The sequence below is a fragment of the Mus caroli genome, unplaced genomic scaffold (assembly GCF_978045245.1).
Source record: "Mus caroli unplaced genomic scaffold, Mus_caroli_1 scaffold_1, whole genome shotgun sequence".
In the NCBI taxonomy this organism is placed as follows: domain Eukaryota; kingdom Metazoa; phylum Chordata; class Mammalia; order Rodentia; family Muridae; genus Mus; species Mus caroli.
In genome coordinates this window covers 87,449,601-87,467,487 of record NW_028227256.1, presented here as the reverse complement: position 1 = coordinate 87,467,487, position 17,887 = coordinate 87,449,601, and the positions used below count along the sequence as shown (strand labels likewise).

Here is a 17,887-nt window from a genome sequence, read left to right as displayed (position 1 = left end):
GTCCGACAAGCTGTTAGAAATGCATGAAATCTCTTCCCAGGCAGTGTACTCCCCAGTACGATATTGCTGGGAGAATGCCCACTCCTTTGGGCTCGCTGTTTCAACAGTCTCATAGTTGAACTGAGCTGTTACCCTGCTGCTCTGAGACTTGACCTCTCCTTACAGCCCCCGAGCTGTGGTCTGTCTGTCCATGGGGTTAATAACTCTTTATAAACCCCTTTGATAGCTATCTCAGTGTCCCCTTGAACTCCAGAGACCTGGAAACCTTTGAGTCACTGTAGCAGTACCATTTCCAGTGTAATCAGAAGAGGCCATGCCCACACATCTCTACCCACCACAAGGAGGATAGAAGCGGTGCTGGGTGCCACACCTTGGATGCCAATCTAGGCACAGGGAATCAGGGTCCTCTTCAGAGATGGAGTGAGGTTCTTGGTCTTCAAGTTGTGGGGGCACCCAGACATGAGGACAGGGTGTGTGTCCTGGAGGACAGGGTGACAACAAGAAGGCCAGTGGCCTCTTCAGAGAAACAGGTTCTTCAGAGAGTATTGGAAAGCCTCTTGGGAATCCAAGACAGCTGCCCCCTCCCCCACTTAAATGGTGCTGAGTTCCCCATTGTCCCGTGCTTTGGGAACACAAGCTGGTTATCCAGGTGAGTTCTGAGCACAGAGAGAACACACGATTGCCTGGGATTCGTGGCTGAGCACAGGAGAACTGATTTCCATCATTCTTCAGCCTAGAGTTTCTCCTTCTGGGGATCTTCCAGCCCTGCCCAGGCAATTACCTGCTCCAGGGCACACCCATTCCAGGCTCTGGCCCCTGGCCCTGCCCACCTGGCATGCTGCCTCAAACTGGAGATGTTTACATAAATTAAGAAGTGAGCTTGCTCGCTCCTGTAACGGAAGAGCTGTTCTCTAAGTCTGTGATGCTTTCAGGTGTGAGGAGCTGGGACAGGTGAGACCTGGAAAGGGCTGAAATTCAGGGCTGCAGCTAGGTGAGGAGGCAGAGAACCACCAGAGTGTGACTTCTAGCTTATGCTGACCCAGGTGATCACATGATCATGTGGGGACTTTGCACCGGAGTTTACAGGAAGAGAAGAATCCTGCCGGCTGGGGCCTTGGTGGGAGCAGGGGACCTGCTCACTTCATTTGCTCGGCTGCTAGTGGTCAGTGTGCACTGCTCTGCCCACCCCGCCCCTGGCAGGACCCTGAGGAGTCATCCAGCACCCAGGGGCAGCACAGCCAGGGGAAGAGAGGGGAGCCAGCGGCCCTGTGGGATGATGGTCTGTAGCACTCTTCCAAAGTGAACAGGTGTGTTGTGCTGCGTGTGTGTGTGTGTGTGTGTATTTGTGTGCTGTGAGCATGTGTGTGTGTGTGTGTGTGCACTGTGAGCATGTGTGTGTATGTGTGTGGGCTGTGAGCATGTGTGTATGTGTCTGCTGTGAGAGTGTGTGTGTGTGTGTGTGTGTGTGTGCGTGCATACAGATGTGTGTCCCTGTGTTCTCAGGACCTGAATCAGAGGCGAATCTGAAACAGTAGACGCCTTGAGTTTGTTCAGCACCTACAGTGTTCTTGTTCGGGTCACAGGTCATATTCTGGGGAGGAAATTCCATTGAATTTTCCTTGCAGAAAGTTCCAGATAAGGGTTTTGAACGGAAAAGGCGAGTGCGAGTGAGTGGGTGCCTTGTAAGGAAGCCTTTTCAGATGGCTGCAGAGGCTCCAGCAATAGCATAGAGCTTGGCAGACTCTCTTCTGCAGCTTGGTTTCCCTCTGCTGTCAAATGCCATGTTGTTCTGAAGTTCGGTGTCTGGAATGGACAGCTTGGAGGATCTGGGTGAAGAGGAAGGGGTGCAGCCTTCTGGGGTTCCCTCCTTCCTTGAATGTGTTTTCTTAGGTGGAAGAGAGGCAGGCTTGTGATTGCTGAAGAAGGACCAAGTCAGGATGGAAAGAGATTCCCAGTTGCAACCTGGCAGCCACTGCCTTCAGAAAGATCCAGATTCTAGAAGAGGGGACAGGTACCAACCACACTTCCAACTTTCCCTCAGAATAGAGGCTTCTGCCTGGCTGCTATTGGAAACTTGCAACACACAGTCACTCAAAAAGCAACATGAGCACATCTGCTGTGGTCTTAGCTATTACAGAGAAAAATAATTAATACCAGGGAAAAAATTGAGTAATAGGGGAATGAATTATCAAAGCGAGGTAATTGTAGAAATCTGATGCAGCCACGTGGACACTGCGTTTGATGTTATGACCATTAGGGCAGAGTGTGTGATCACATCAAAGCTGAGGTGTTGTTGTTGTTGTTGCTGCTGCTGCTGCTGCTGCTGTTGTTATTAGAGATAGGGTCTTACTCTGTAGCCCAGAAAGGCTTGAATCTTGTGGCAGCCCCCTGCTTAAGCATCCCAAGGCTTACAACAACTATTGGTGGTGTTTTGGAGGTACAAAGGCAGCATTCCCCTGTACCACCCCCGAGGCATATCCTGCCACCATCAGTGCTGGGCCGAGCTAGTGCCTCCGGGGTCCTGACAAGCATAAAAACCCATCACGCTCCAGCCCTGAATTTCGTGTCTTTGCCTTGGAAAGCTGCTGGGCCTTTGGCGATGATGCCCAGGCCCTCAGACTTCCTGCTCAGCTTTGGCAGATATTTTTGTTCGGGAGCAGGTGGGCTCAGAGAACTTACCCACTCTGTTCTTCTCTGGAGGACCCTGGCAGCTGCACTCTTGACAGCTTTGTTTGTGCCATGTATGGGTTGGCCCTAGGGTGACCCGTGAAGGTCCTTCAGTGCCTGCCAACAGCCCTGCCTCCCTTTCTGCAAGCACACTAGGCATGTTTCCAACATGCGTCAGGGTATGACTGGCATGGGAGCCCTGGGGGCCGAAGGCACATTGATCCAGTTAGAATCCGTGGAGCTGCTTCCGGGTTCATTCAGGAGATAGTGAGCACCTGCTGTTCCCTCGCTGGCTTGACTACGGCAAGCTCACTGAAGGCAATCCAGCTTCAGGGTGGCCGTGATGACCCAGTGAGAAAGCTGAGCCGCTGATAACATAGGCATACGTATTTACAGGCCATCAAAAGTCAAGGTTGGTCCAATCAAGGGAGACAGGGAGTGAGGCTCTGTGAGTGTGGGGTCTGTAACTCTCTGCTGTTGGTTGTTGGGGGGCAGACGCATGATGGAGGGGCTAGGGTGGCAGAGGTGGCACCAGGCAGGCTACTGCAGAGGAGAGCAGCAATGACTCTGGTGGTAGGGCAGAGGGCTAGAGCTTCACTGAAGAAGGGATGTGACCTGTTTGCTGTGGAGTTGATGGATGGCCCTTGGGAGTGTCCCTCCTGGTCCCTAGTCAGGATTCTGAACTCTGGCCATGCCTTTAGGCTCAAAGGGTGGAATTTCTGGGAGGAGGCTGCACATACCATTCCTGGAGGCTCTCTCTCTCTCTCTCTCTCTCTCTCTCTCTCTCTCCTCTCTCTCATCAGATATTTCAAAAACACAGATGCTGGATAAAGTGTTCTTCCTGCCTGCCCACCCTTCAGTCAACTAATTAATCCATCCATCCACTCATCCACCTATTGTCCACCTATTGATTTACACACTCATCCTTACACACTCATCCACTCACCTCCATCTCTGCACCTATGCATTCGTGCATCAAGTTTCTGCATATCACCCATCTGCCTACCCCTAGATCTACTCACTCACTCACACATCCACCTGCTCCGTGCGTCCATTCATTGCTTAGGTGTGTGCTGAGCAGCTACTATGTGCTAGGCGTTTTTGCCAGCGCTGAAGAAACACAGGTAACAGAAGAGTGGCTTTGGTCACCTGTATTTTAATTTACAGCCAATTAATTTTGTGATGTTGGGTAAACAGAGCTTTAAACTGCTTGAAACAGACAACTTAGGGTGTGTGTGTGGTGTGTGTGATCTTGCTCTGTGATAAGTGTATGGGAGAAGCTCTAGAGGTCCCTGTGGGATGGGCCATGCTTAGCTGTTGGTCACTGTTGTACTGTGCTGCTGGCTTGGGGGAACCCTGGAGCCTTCTCTCCCAGACTCCAGCTATTGCTCTCTAGAATGGCGCCTTGGTATTAGGCCTCTGTGTGAGACCTAGTGTCTGTGCTATATTCTCATCTTCTGTCACTACAGTCTTAGGTGGTCTGTGTTATGGTTCCTGTCCATCTTCCCTTTACCCCTCCTCTGTCCTTACTCAGCCTTTGCCCACTGTAGGTACTGTGTGGTAGGGAAAGGCTCTATTTGAGAGTCTAGCCGCCCATAATGGGTGTAGACATCAATAAGGGGACAGATGTGGTCCAGATAATAGACACCAGGGATAACACCCCAGTCTCACCATTTTTCATTCCCTTCATGATACAACAGACCCAGGGGCTCCGGCGACTGAATGTAAAAAAGAGACAACCGGATATTTATCTTATTTCTGTGGAACATGCATACCACACTCAAAAATTCTTGTTCCACATGGTCTATGTGAGATCAGCTCTCTGTCCTAAACCACAGCCCCATACAGAGTGCACAGGGTCAGCCGAGTCAGCACTGGGAGACAGATTGTCAGCAATAGCCTGGGGCACAGGAAACCTGATGTCTTCACACATGGCTTGTAAAGAGAGAGAGCATATGGATCTCTCTGGATTTCCTTCAGGAGCTTGGGAGTTCCTGTGAGAGTGAGCGCTGGGCACACAGCCCCACCTCCTGTGACATGTACCTGGAAGCTGCAGTCACTGACCGCTGCAGGGTTCCCATGTTGTTTCTATAGAGCTGGGCTCTGAGGTATTAGGGACAACAGAAAGGACTCGGGTGTGTGAGGTCCCAGAGACACAGATATCTCTCCCTCCCTTTTCTCTCTCCCTCCCTCCTCCTCTTCCTCCCTCCATCCTCTCTCCTTCCCTCCTCCCTTCCCTTTCTCCTTTTCTTCCTCCTCCCCTCCCTCCAATATTCCCTCTCCTCCCTTCCTCCCACCTTCTCTTTCTCCTCCTCTCCCTTCCACTTCCCCCTCTACTCCTCTTCCTCCTCCCCTCCCTCCCACCTCCCCTCTCTCCTCCTTTCCCTCTTTCCCTCCTTCCCTCCTCCCTCCTTTCCTCCTCCCCTCCATCCCTCCTCCTTCTCTTCCTTTCCTCCCCTTTCTTTTTCCCTCCTTTTTTCCTGCTTTCTTTCCTCTCTCCCTCCCTCCTTTCATTTTCTCCTCCTTCTTGTTTGATGGAGTCTTATGTGTAGACTCACATTTGATATCCTCCTGTCTCAGCCTCTGGCATGCTGGGATTGTAGGTGTGCCCCACACTCCTGGCCCTAGGAAGATTACCCACCTCCCACCGCAGAGCTAAGTTTTAATTGGAAAACAGAGGGTTTGAGGAAAACCGGAACTGGCTGAGTCTCCAGAAGCATTGGCTGACAGGAAGAGACACCTCCCTGGGGTCTAGAAGATCTGGGATGTTAATGAAGGTGGCTTTTGTTTTTAAAAATCCCCTTTTCACGATTTGGAGACACCAAGTTTAATCCAGGAACAACTGAGAGGTGCTCAGGTGCTTTTGACCTCTGTTGGGTGCTTGGAATAAATAGGAAGTTTGTGAGCAGTGAGAAACAGGGCAGTGAATTAGGACAAAAAGCTCATATGATGCTGGCGGAGGCCATTGCAGAGCTTCTTGTCACACAGACAGTTTCCTCTGTGTGTGTGTGTGTGTGTGTGTGTGTGTGTGGTATATGCATATGTGTGTGTATATGTATGTAGTGTATGTGTATGTGTGGTATATGTGTGTGGTGTATGCATATGTGTGTGTGTATGTATGTGGTGTGTGTGTATGTGTGGTATATGTGATGTGTGTGTGTGTGTGGTGTATGCATATGTGTGTATAGGTATGTGGTGTATGTGTGGTATATGTGATGTGTGTGTGGGGGTGGGTGTTAGACTCACTGAGGTGGTTTGACCACAGGTTTTCCACCCACTTCTATCTTCTGTGGTTGTTTGCAGGCCATGGCGCAGGCTGCTGGGCTGCCACAGGCCAGCACTGCTTCTGGCCAGCCCTATGTGAGCAAGCTGGTTCTGCTTGGAAGCAGTTCTGTGGGCAAGACCAGCCTGGCCCTCCGGTACATGAAGCAGGACTTCAGCAACGTCTTGCCGACTGTGGGGTGTAAGTGAGGAGAGCCCTGGTAGGGGCAGATGGGAGTGTGGTCTTCATCGAATGGCCCTTGCTCTGCAACCCAAGGCTGGAAATGCCAGATTGCAGGGTGGGGCTAGATGTCCATCAAGGGCAGGCAGGTACACTGTCTGGAAATGCACATAAACAAGCTTTGCTAGGGGTCAGGGGACAGGCTAGGGGTCATCTTTCAGCCCAGTTGGCATTTGTGAGTGTGTAGACCCAGGGGTAGGGGCTCTGTTCCTAGAAGGCTTCAGTATGGGGGACTGGCAGTGAGGTTGGGGCATGCTATAAGGGAAGAAAAGAAAACAACTATCTGTGTGCTTGCTTATGTATGCATATATGTAAGTATATATATATATATATATATATATATGTGTGTGTGTATACACACACACACACACACACACACACACACACACATATATCTTTGTATGTCTGTGGTATTTGAGACAAGGGCTCACTATGTAGCTTAAGCTAGCCTGGAACCCTCCATCCTCATGGCTCTGCTTCCCCTGTGCTGTGATGATAAACATGTGCTACCACACATGCTATGTTTTAATTTGGAGCAAGGACAGATTAGAGAGCCACCCCTACCCCATGCCCGTCATTATTGTTATACCCGTTAAGGATTTCTCCCTAAAGGATGCTCCTCCTGCTTCCAGGCAGCTCGCCCTTGCTTTTTTTTCCTTTTTTCCTTCCAATCTTAGAAGTGACAGGAAGCTAGGTCCTCAGTGGACTTGAGACTTGGGTCTCTCCTCTCATGCTCCATCTTATTATGTGTCCATCCACCCGCCTCCTCCCACAAACTCACTGCCTCAGGGATTGCCAGTTTGTGCAGACTGGTCTGGTGAGGTAAAAGCTCCCTTCTCTCCAGGAAGGCTCAGCTCTGTGTTGTATAAACATCTCAGCCCTGGCTAATGGGTCATTGCCTGTGTGTGCCCTGCCCTTGTACCTCTGCTGGGATTTGAGAACTCCCAGCCACCATGTTTAAACTGGAAAAGAAAAACCGAGGGAGAGCAAGATTGTATGCAGAGAAAGCATACCCTGCGCCCTCCTGTAACACCAAATCCACCTTTACTCTGAAGATATTTTCCCTTGAACTTTGCTTCCCAATATTGAATTTTTACTTTTAGTTATGTGTGTATGTGTAGCTGCAGGGTGAGTTTGGGCACATTCATTCCTCCCCCTTGCCCTCCCTCCCAGCTCCCTCCCACTTTGTATGTGCTTAGGATGGGTGCATGGGTGCATGCTTACATAGAGGGCACAGGTGGATGCCTGGTGTCCTGCACTATTCCTCTCTACCACTTCCTCTTGAGAAAGGGTCTCTGTCACTGAACCTAGAGCTAGGCCAGCAGTATGTGGTCCTCTTATCTCCCCTCAGCCTGTACCTTCACAAAGGTGGTATACTTGGGCTCCTCATCTATGAAGGTTGAGATCTGGGAATCAAACTCAGGTCCTCTGGAGCAGCAGTGGATGCTGTTAACCACTTAGCCATCTCTCCAGCCCCGCAGCTTGCCTTCTTAGACAACCCAGACCCTCCTGCCTAGGGATAGTGGTCTCATAGTGAGCTGGGTTCTTCTATATCAATCATTAATCCAGACAATCCCTTACAGACACGACCACAGGGCGAGCTGAGACTCTTTAAAAACAACTCTAGGCTGTGTCCAGTTGACAGTTGAGGCTAATCAGGACATCCGTTAAGACCAGAGCCAGGACTGAGGTGGTAAGCCCATAGCCAAGGATCACCACAGGTGGCTGGAGTCCCTGGAGGTTGGAGAGAGGTGGGGGTGGGCTCTCTCTCAGATCTCTGAGCAGGAACAGGCCTTGCCTACAGCTTGATCCGGGGCTTCTGGTTTCCAGAACTGAAAGAATGGATGTAAGGCACTCAGCAGCTGGTGTAGCACTGCACTGTCCTTGAGCTGTGAGTTTCATTTCATGCATGGAGGTCTGTTTGCCAGAGTCTCCCCAATTGGTTCCAAACCTACCCCGAGTCTGTGCAGGGAAGTGGCTCTGGGTGAAGCCTCTGGTCTCTGCTGACCCTTCACGACCTGGGCTCCCTGACTCTCCCTGGCTTCTAGTACCCTACTAGCTCACACACTTGAAATAGAGGTTGTTGGTACCATAAAATAACTATTTTAAAATCCCATCAGGGCCAGAGAGATAAATCACCAGTTAAGAAAAACACATACGGCTCTTCCAGAAGACCCGAGTTCTTGTTCCCCGCACCCACACTGGACAGCTCATAACCATCTGTAACTCTGGCTCCAGGGAATGCAATGTTCTCTTCTTGTCTCCATAGGCACTGCACGAATGTGCCCAAACTCACCCTGCAGCTACACACACACACATAACTAAAAGTAAAAAATTCAAAATTGGGAAGCAAAGCTCAAGGGAAAATATCTTCAGAGTAAAGGAGGATTGCGTGTTACAGGAGGGCGTAGGGTCAGTCTCTGTGGTTTGGCTAAGGGGGTGCAGGAATGAGGAAGGGAACACCTGGAGGCAGCGTTGAATGTTCAGGGGAAGGTGGGGGCCCTGCAGCTGCTTCTGCAACTGACACATGCAGAATTAAGTAACTTGTGAGAGATTTCTAGGTGCTGAAGTGAGGAACAGTATCAGAGGAGTGAACAGGGGAAGGAGCTGAGGCGGGTGGCTTCCAGTGACTGAGGGTGGCTTCAGAGTGGAACGGGTGGCTGAGTGGCCTGCGCACCAGAGGGACTGAGGCACAAAAATTCTCAGAGTTCAGTGGCGTTAGTGGACACTGTGGAGGCACTGCGGATTACTCATTTCTGGAGGTCCATCCCATGTCATTCTTGTTTTTTGTTTGTTTTGTTTTGGTTTTGGTTTTGGTTTTTTGAGACAGGGTTTCTCTGTATAGCCCTGGTTGTCCTGGAACTCACTTTGTAGACCAGGCTGGCCTTGAACTCAGAAATCTGCCTGCCTCTGCCTCCCAAGTGCTGGGATTAAAGGAATGCACCACCACCGCCCGGCCCATGTCATTCTTAACTCAGTCTTATACATCACCCCAAGAGTTTAGTGTCACCCTAAGGAGAAACCTCTAAGGGGCACAAAGCAGTTTGCCAGCTACGCTTTGCTTCATAGAGAAGCTCCAGCCTCTGGAACAGGCATTTACTCAGCCTCTGCGAGTGTGGGCTTAGCTGCCTCTCAGGGAGCTGCTAAGCATAGGTCAGGATGATGCACTAGGAGCCACAGATGAGCAGCGTACCCTGAGCAAACCCTCCCTTGGTCCCCTTATTGCAGGTGCCTTCTTCACAAAGGTGCTGGACTTGGGCTCCTCATCTCTGAAGCTTGAGATCTGGGACACAGCCGGCCAGGAGAAGTACCAAAGTGTCTGCCACCTCTACTTCAGGGGTGCCAACGCTGCGCTCCTGGTTTATGACATCACTCGGAAGGTAGGGCCACTTCCCGCCCTCTTCCCTAGGCAACTGCACGTTTACTGCTTTCTATAGGGGTCCACAGCGAGGAAACAGGATTGGATCCATGGTTTATAGTAACGACTACATCAACCAAAGGAGCCAGTGAGCCCATGCTGCTAGCTTCATTCAGAGAGTCCTCTTGGCAACCCCTGACACCCAAAGCTGGGCTCTATTTCTCTGCAATCTCCTGGTGCACTCCTTATCCCCACAGCACCACCATCAATGGTTCTAGTGTGCTGCTGAGATAGTAAGGGACTGTTTCAGAGCCAGCCCACCTCCCCAGACCAACCAGCGTGTGTCACCAGGGGTTGCAGAACACAGAGCATGCATGGGATTGATATGGAAGGACTGGACTCACATGCCCGAGTGTGTCCAACCTGGTCCAGGACAGGGTGAGCTTGCTGCTCACAGGAAATAGGGAAGTGGGGAGTAGTCATATTGGGTAGGAGGCAGGAAGGTGTAGTAGGTACAAGAGGCTTGAGGGAGGGTCCTGGATAAAAGATTGCAGTGGATCCAAAATGTATGTGTTGGGCATAGGTCCAGGAGTGTGGAGAGATGGGACCCCATATCAGCCTTTATGCCAGGAGTCAGGAGACAGGTGCCAAAGGACACAGGGTCAAGCCCCTCACCTGACCTATGAGGGGCTACAGTTAGGAACTGGGTTTGGGGAGATAACAGTTCTCTCCTGCACAAAATGGTGTCCAAAGTGGAGCTCTTGACTCCAAATTCCCTGTGACATCCATGTCCTTGGCTTTCTGGTGTGCTGCCTGGCTGCACAGCTCTCCCTTAGCAGGGCCAGCCCATCCTGGATGCCCTGTCAGGGGACCAGAGCAGCCCTTTGACATTGCATTCTGGGACAAGGTCTTGATGTGTTATGCACCCACAAGGGAGCTTTGCTCTTCTGGTTCAGCAAGGAGAACTCCAGCACGGTTTCCATTCTGTCTCTTTAGGATTCCTTTCACAAGGCCCAGCAGTGGCTGGAGGACCTGGAGAAGGAATTCCAGCCAGGAGAGGTGGTGGTGATGCTGGTCGGCAACAAAACGGACCTGGGCGAGGAGCGGGAAGTGACCTTCCAGGTGCCACATGGTGGCAGGCAGCAGGAGGGAGTTCTTGATTCCGTGGACTCAAGTACTTTTGAGGCCTGGAAACACACACACACACACACACACACTCTCTCTCTCTCTCTCTCTCTCTCTCTCTCTCTCTCTCTCTCACACACACACACACACACACATACACACACACTCACAGCAGATACCCCTGTGCCTCAGGCACTCACATACTCACCCATATACTTGCACTTGCATGGATACCCATGATCCCTCTACCTCATACGTCATAAACACACATGCTCACGCACATGCCCAGAGTCGTTCTTCATGGATGTATATTCATGAGCACACACATGTGCCTCCAAAGTCACCACATGCAAACCCACATGCAGATGCATTTGTGTGTGTAGAAATGCACAAAGATTCTGTCTTAGTTCCTCTTCTAGTTGGAGATTCATATAGAAGGTGTATGTACACATATGTACAGAGGGTGTGTGTATATCAGGTGGTCTGTATGAAGAATATGTGCACATAGATGTCTTTTTCTATTGTTTTGAGGCAGGGACTTATGTGTCCAAGGCTGACCTTGAACTCATAATCCTTCTGCCCCAGCTTCTTGAGTGCTGGGATTACAGGTGCATTTCTATTTACTTTTGAGTCAACCACAGTCTTTGGACTTTGTGAGTCTTTGGAGGGGCTCTCATTAAACACACTGACTGTTTCCTTCAGGAAGGAAAAGAGTTTGCAGAGAGCAAAAGCTTGCTGTTCATGGAAACCTCCGCCAAGCTGAACTACCAGGTGTCTGAGATCTTCAACACTGTTGGTGAGTTAGGGCCCCTCCACAGGAGTGTGAGAGCTCGCTGCTATGCCTCCACCCTTGGGGTTGACTTCTGGTGTCCTTGGGGCAGGGAGGGGTATGAGGAAGACTAATAGGCAGTGTTTGGTTAGGGTTCTGGGTGGTGCGACTCCCTCTCCAGTACACCTCCCTGTTTTCCACAGCTCAGGAGCTACTGCAGAGAGCAGGAGACAGGGGGAGCAGCCGCCCACAGGAAGGTGAGGCTGTGGCTCTGAACCAGGAACCTCCCATCCGGCAGCGCCAGTGCTGTGCACGATAGTCGCTGCCACTGCAGGAGAGCTGGCAGAGGACACATCTCAGCCTGTGCTTCAGAGGGTCCCCAGCCCAAGCTACGTCTTCCAGCAACAAATCTGCCGGGGCTGCCTCTTTGTCCATTCATGTTCTCTGTCAGAGATGGCTTATGCTTGAGCCCTGGAGGCTTCCAGGCGTTGGTTTTCTCTGTAATCACTGCTTGCCAAAGCTGATGAGAACTGTCTCAGGGAAGATCTAGTGTCCAATGGCTCCCAGAAGACTGTCAGCCCTACCTTACCTGATACCCAGATACTTGGATGCCCTGAGCCAAGTGTGTCTGCTCCTTGTGGGCTGTCCCTTTCAGCTTTCTTGTGATCAGCACAGAAGAGCTAAATGAAGCAGAGAAGAAGCATGGACTGGGAAAAGCCTTTGATCCATGGGATGGGAGGACAGATGCTTCCTCCTGGGGCAGCATCCATAACTAGACCACTTTCGTTCTAGAAACTGTCAGGGGAAGAGAAGGGGCATCAATGCAAGGAAAAATGCAGAGATGAGCTCAAGAGAAAAACGAGCCCAAGGTGCTAAGTCTCAGTGAGGTGATGCAGGAGAGACAGAGTCTGAAAGGGTGGCTGGGATGGAAGTGTCCCCCTTCCAGCGGTGGATGGACAGAGCCAGGTTTCTACCTAGTGATCTGAGGACTCTAAAGCCCCTGTCCCAAGATGAACACCGTGTTGTCTCGTGTCCTTCTCTCCAAATATTAAATGTCTTGACAATCCGAACACTTCATGAGGTTGTATTCAGACCCATGGCCGGACAGGTCACACCTGTTCAGTTTTTCTGCACACATTCTAGATGGGTTTGTGGGTGTAAAACATGGTGAGGGTTCATGGGGGTGAGTGTAATGAGGGTGGGCACAGGCATTGGTCTGGGGTGGACTGTGAGTTCTTCTGATGGTGATTGTGTGAGTTCTTATCTTTATAGAGAAACTCAGGTCCTTGAGCAGGGAGGAAAGCCCCAGAAAACATGTTCCTGTTAAGTCTTCTCTCTTGACACTTGCTGGGGCAAGGTGTGGCCATTTAGGGAGCAAATCGCTCTCTCTCTCTCTCTCTCTCTCTCTCTCTCTCTCTCTCTCTCTCTGTGTGTGTTTAATCCTTGCTTCTGGGAGTGTGATTAGCTGTTGAGTCTGAACAATGAGACATTGTTGTTGGGTGTGGTCCCCAACACTTGTGAAGCTGATGCAGGAGAATGGCAAGCTTATTCTGGGCTGCACAGTGAGAAAACAAACAAGCAAACAACAAAACTAACAGAGTCAAACAAACCCTAGAGAACATCACAGAGTAGAACATTGTTATCTCACCAAGGAAGATGGCTTCACCATGCCCACTGTGAAGCTCAAATGGATAAAAGTAAACATGTCTCCAGGCTGGCCAGGAGCTTGTCTGTGCCTGGGCTGTAACTCCTGCTCCCATTGGCTTTGCTTGGACAGGACCACACCAGCTATCTCCCTTCAAGTTTCACGTGGGGCTCAGACCAGGGATTGGAGGGAACTTTCTGGCCCCGCTGCACTTCATTCCGTTCTGGGGCCTGGTAACGATTGTGAATTTCTAGGAACTGATGTAGTCCTGACATGACCTGAAGGAAACCCTGTGACCACTGGACAGATGTGAGCCAGACACCAAAAGGCTTGTTCACATCAGGATCAGTGAGCAGATGTCAAGGGCCGCTTAGGAGGTTTTCACTCCCTCTTCCCTGGTCGGTTTCTTAGTGAGGCCTATTGATGCTGGGCAACTGCTTTTCTGACAGCTAGGGAAGATACATTGTTGCCACCTGATGACTCGCTCACATGTGAAACAGGGGAAGTGAATATTCAGCATCCCAGGCTGTCCTCATCATCCCTAAGGGCTGGGAATCATTAGGCAGGTAGGCAAGCCTATCCTAGAGGGGGAAGAGAGGCCGGTTACATATGACCACTAGGTGGCGATCTAGTATCACTTAAGACAAATCCTTCTGTTGGGTCCTGGGTACCTAGACACTCCGGTGCATCTCTGGAGGGCAAAATCACTGCTTTGAGGAAGCAGGGATACAGCAGGTAGATTTGTAGGTGCCTGTCTGTCTGGTTACCAATCTCTCCTTTCTCTTGACTGATTAGTAATGCTACCTTTGACACACCCCAGCAGAAAGCCCAAGATTGGATGGATCTGGAACCACCCAGCTTCACCAGGCTTGTGAAAGTCAGTGGTGCCCAGGGATGGAGAAATCTCTTACAGCTGAGAGGCAGGGCCCTGAACTCAAGGTCAAGGGCAACATGTCAAGGTGGGACCCAGGACTCCATCAGAGGACCCAGGACTCCATCAGAGGACCCAGGACTTTTGGACAGCAGAGTATAGTGTCCAGCTAAGGCCCAGGTCCTTTTCTGTGACAGGAAGTGCAGGAGCAGCGTCAGGCTCACCACTAGGTGGGATAATCAGCAAGGATCATTTTAAAGAACAGGCCACTGGGCGCTTCAGAAGGTCGATGTTATGATGTAAGATCAGGGACTGAGAAAAATACACACATACACACACACACACACGTACATATGCACATATGAGTACATGCACACACACACACTCACATGCATGCACACATGCAGGGGGGGGGGAAGAGAGGGGAAGGGAGAAGGGAGGGGGAGGGGAGGGGGAGAGAGAGAATAGAATAACTGGCTTTTCCAGGCTTACATTTTGTGTTATTCTTGGGAGAAAGGTTTGAACTCTTTGAGGCAATGTCTTGGTGTCTGCAGCTTGCCATCAAGTGTAGGTTGACAAGGATGGGAAGTGGGAAGCAGGCAGACAGGATGGCTGATGAGTCTATGTAGATTGAGCTAGTCCTTACAATGTTTTGTGAACTTTTCTGTATGTTTTAAAACCGTTCCCTGACTGTGGAAAAGATGAGTATCCCTCCATTCATCTTTCCAGACGAGGAGCTGGTCCTTTCTGGATAAGAGCTGTGGGAGGATGTCCTCCAAGCATGGCAGCCATTGCCACTGCTGTCAGAGCAGCAGCTATTGCCTGAAGGAAACCCTCAACAAGATCCAGCCTGTTGCTGTTCCTGCCCGGGAGGAGGGATGGGGAAGGTCATGAGGCCTTCATCTGAGATCCCAGCCAATCCCCACTTATGCCTTTCACCGCAGCCACATGTCACCATCCCAGGAAAAAGTGGCTTTGGAAGGTGCTGAAGTATACAGGGAGTAGAAAGAACTGGAGGGGAGTCAGCCTGTGACAATAGTCATAGCAGCCTGTGACAACAGTCACAGCAGCCTGAGGGTAGCCTGAGGGGAACAGCATAGACAGCAGCCAGCCAGATGACCCCCAGCTGCTAATCGTCTTGATCTGAGGGTAAGATGGCACCTTCTGAGCTGGGAAGAGGCCAGCTCAGGCTTCTGTGCTGGTGGGTGAGGCTGCTGGCAGCCATTGGCACTCCTCTGTGCAGGTGAATTTCAGCTGCCCCGGCTTCCCACGGTGTCTCCCTCAGCTCCTGTCTGACTTTCCCCCCTTTTCTGGGGGCACCAGCTGTGTTATGTGCCAGCCACCTTGTGTTTGACAAAGGGCATAGGACATCCCAAGTGACTTTAAAGGAGGCCTATAGGATCAAAAAGAATGGGGTCAAGTCTCTGGGATTCTCCTCTGAGCAGGAAGTAGGTTAACATAACCATGTGTGTTGGTAGCTGCAGGATTCTGCAAGGGACAAGGAATGGGGTGTGTTCAGGGTGATGAGGGACACTACATTGTCACTGAACTGGTGGAGCCAAGTAATACATTTGCCCAAACAGCAGACACAATGCCGAACATGCACCTATGGATAGCATAGGTCCTGAGTGATGACACTTGGTGGCTTCATAGGCTGTAATGAAAGGTGTCCTAATGAAAGGTGAGTTCTAGGACAGCCAGGGCTACACAGAGAAACCCTGTCTTGAAAAACCTGTCCTGGGTGCTGGGAACAACACTTTGATAGCATCTAATTTTTGCAGCAAACCCCCAAACAGCTCTAAATGTTAAAAATGCAGCCGGGCGTGGTGGCACATGTCTTTAATCCCAGCACTTGGGAGGCAGAGGCAGGCGGATTTCTGAGTTCAAGGCCAGCCTGGTCTACAAAGTGAGTTCCAGGACAGCCAGGGCTACACAGAGAAACCCTGTCTTGAAAAACCAAAAACCAAACCAAACCAAAACAAAACAAAACAAAAACAAACAAACTCCAAAAAACAAACAAACCGAACCCCCCCCCCAAAAATGCCAAGAGAAGGACGTGGGCCATGCCAGGGGCATTGTGCGGCTTTTCTCTGGGACCAAGTATCTTACATAGGGTAGTGTGTGGTTACCCTGGCTTTACGCAGTATGCAAGCTGAGCATGTGTTCAGGGTACCTTGGGTAGGTGGAAGCTTGTGGGAACAAGTGACCAAGAAAAGGGCACCCCATTTCTGGGCAGTGATGTGGTTTTGGGGAACAGGAATTTACAGGAACACTGAATCAACATTCACTTCCCCCACTGCAGGGTCTTAAGGGACCAGGACAACCTCTGTGGGCCTGGTAATGAGCCATCTCAGTTGTTCTATTGGGGGCAGGTGGGAGCCTCTTCTTTCCAAAGAGGTTACTGGGTTCTGAGCTTCTTTCATGGTTACCCTCCCCAGAGAGAAAGCACCTTCCCGTTTGTTACCACATAGTTACAACTGTACAATAAACAAAGCCAGCACTTTTATTAGATCAGAGGGAAAACCGGAGAGGGAAGGTGGAGGAGGGTGGAGGAGGCTCTGCCTGGGATAGGGAGGGTGGGCTTGGGCTCGGCATCACTGTCTTCATGAGCTTCGAGAGAACTTGGTACTTCCATCCAATGGGAGGCAGCTTAGCCGGCACCGCAGGCCAGGTCCGGTGACATCCCTCAGGGCTGCCCTCCTCCTCCCGAAGCGGCCCACAGGCCTGATCCCACGGCCCGTGTACCAGGCAGGATTGATGTCAGGGGCTGGAAAAGAAAGAGTCAGAGCAGCGTATGGGACACGGGAGCCCCTAAGCTGATGGAAACCTGGCACCAGGCCATGTTAGCACCCACCCTGATTACACTGGCTGGGCATATCTGGGCAGTGGTGTGGCTTTAGGGAATTTATTTAGACATATACCAGGACCAGTATTCTCTTCCTGTCTGACTGTCATCCTCCAAATTCTTAAGGGACCCCACAAAGATGAGTAGGGGAATGATGAGGGCAGGAAACAGGACCATTCTGGGGAGAATTTAACAGGCCCATTTAACAGGACCAATCTCCCAACTGACTGCATGGCAAGGTAGCTTTTGCTTAGATCCCAGAGGCTCTCAACCTGTGGGTTATGCCCTTTTTGTTTGGGGGGGCGTGTATCAGACATCCTGCATTTCAGATATTAACATTATGATCCATAACAGTAGCAAAATTTACAACTATGAAAACTGCATCACAATAATTTTCTGGCTGGGGGTGACCACAACATAAGGATCTGTATTAAAAGGTTCTGCATCAGGAAGGTTGGAAACCACTGGCTTAGGAGATGGCTAACCTCCCATTCAGGGGCTAGGTACTCAAGGCATTTGGGAAGCATATGGATGGGAGGTGACAGAGGCTGTCCTCCATATGCCAGGCACTCACTGCGGGTCTCCATGGAGTGCTGGTGGGCTCTGCTGGAAGCTCCTGGGAGGACTAAGCCTAGCAGCAGCAAGCACAGAAGCCAGGTCCTCGGTGCCATGCTTCCGGTTTCCTGGACGATGGCCTGGAGATTGGATCCTGAAGCCTGGGGGTAGAGATGCAGGGTACATTGTATGCACAAAGCCAGGAGGGACCCTAGGTTGTTTGTACAGATGTACGTGTGTGTGTGTGTATGTGTGTGTGTTGCTTGTCCGTGCCTATGAGGTGTGCAAATGCATATGTTTAGTGCACATAGCTACAATTATCAGGGGAGAGGTGTGAGCTGTGCGCAGGTGGCTGTCTTGGGACATCCTTGGGTCTGTCTGTCCATCTGTGTCAGGAGCTGGGAGGTAGACACCCAGGCCTTAGTGGGAAGCAGGTTTATGGGGAGCCTTGTGGTCAGCAGAGGTGGAGAACAATTTGCTCAACCTCAGAGGTAGCTAAGAGTTGGAACATATTGGGACCTTAGTGTCCAGGCTTTCCTCACACTTTGTC

General features: G+C 50.8%; 2 protein-coding genes across 5 annotated transcripts; one reads left to right on the top strand and one right to left on the bottom strand.

Annotated features, from left to right (window-relative positions):
- The first annotated feature begins 851 nt into the window (after positions 1–851).
- On the top strand, positions 852–12,491 carry Rab17 (RAB17, member RAS oncogene family). 4 transcript variants are annotated; one of them, XM_021161788.3, is made up of 6 exons: positions 852–951; positions 5,971–6,130; positions 9,398–9,549; positions 10,524–10,649; positions 11,355–11,448; positions 11,625–12,491. In XM_021161788.3, exons 2-6 carry the CDS (start codon positions 5,974–5,976, stop codon positions 11,738–11,740), a joined length of 645 nt encoding a protein of 214 aa, XP_021017447.1. In that variant the 5' UTR covers positions 852–951; positions 5,971–5,973; the 3' UTR covers positions 11,741–12,491. The 4 variants fall into 4 exon arrangements, with proteins under 4 accessions (XP_021017447.1, XP_021017433.2, XP_021017440.1 ...); XM_021161774.3 differs by lacking the exon at positions 852–951 and adding an exon at positions 966–1,279; XM_021161781.3 differs by lacking the exon at positions 852–951 and adding an exon at positions 1,015–1,307.
- Positions 12,492–16,540: 4,049 nt separating this feature from the next.
- On the bottom strand, positions 16,541–17,453 carry Prlh (prolactin releasing hormone). Its single transcript, XM_021175826.1, has 2 exons — positions 17,357–17,453; positions 16,541–16,704 (listed from the first exon to the last, which is right to left on the bottom strand). Exons 1-2 carry the CDS (start codon positions 17,451–17,453, stop codon positions 16,541–16,543), a joined length of 261 nt encoding a protein of 86 aa, XP_021031485.1.
- Positions 17,454–17,887: the final 434 nt, after the last annotated feature.

What these genes read in the sequence shown, in the direction of transcription:
- Rab17 (XM_021161774.3), top strand. Translation starts at nt 1,052, where the DNA reads ATGATCATGTGGGGACTTTGCACCGGAGTTTACAGGAAGAGAAGAATC. An exon ending in AGCGGCCCTGTGGGATGATG is followed by an intron (nt 1,280 to 5,970) that starts GTCTGTAGCACT and finishes GGTTGTTTGCAG; the next exon opens with GCCATGGCGCAGGCTGCTGG. An exon ending in AGCGGGAAGTGACCTTCCAG is followed by an intron (nt 10,650 to 11,354) that starts GTGCCACATGGT and finishes TGTTTCCTTCAG; the next exon opens with GAAGGAAAAGAGTTTGCAGA.
- Prlh (XM_021175826.1), bottom strand. Translation starts at nt 17,453, where the DNA reads ATGGCACCGAGGACCTGGCTTCTGTGCTTGCTGCTGCTAGGCTTAGTC. An exon ending in GCACTCCATGGAGACCCGCA is followed by an intron (nt 16,705 to 17,356) that starts GTGAGTGCCTGG and finishes TTTCTTTTCCAG; the next exon opens with CCCCTGACATCAATCCTGCC.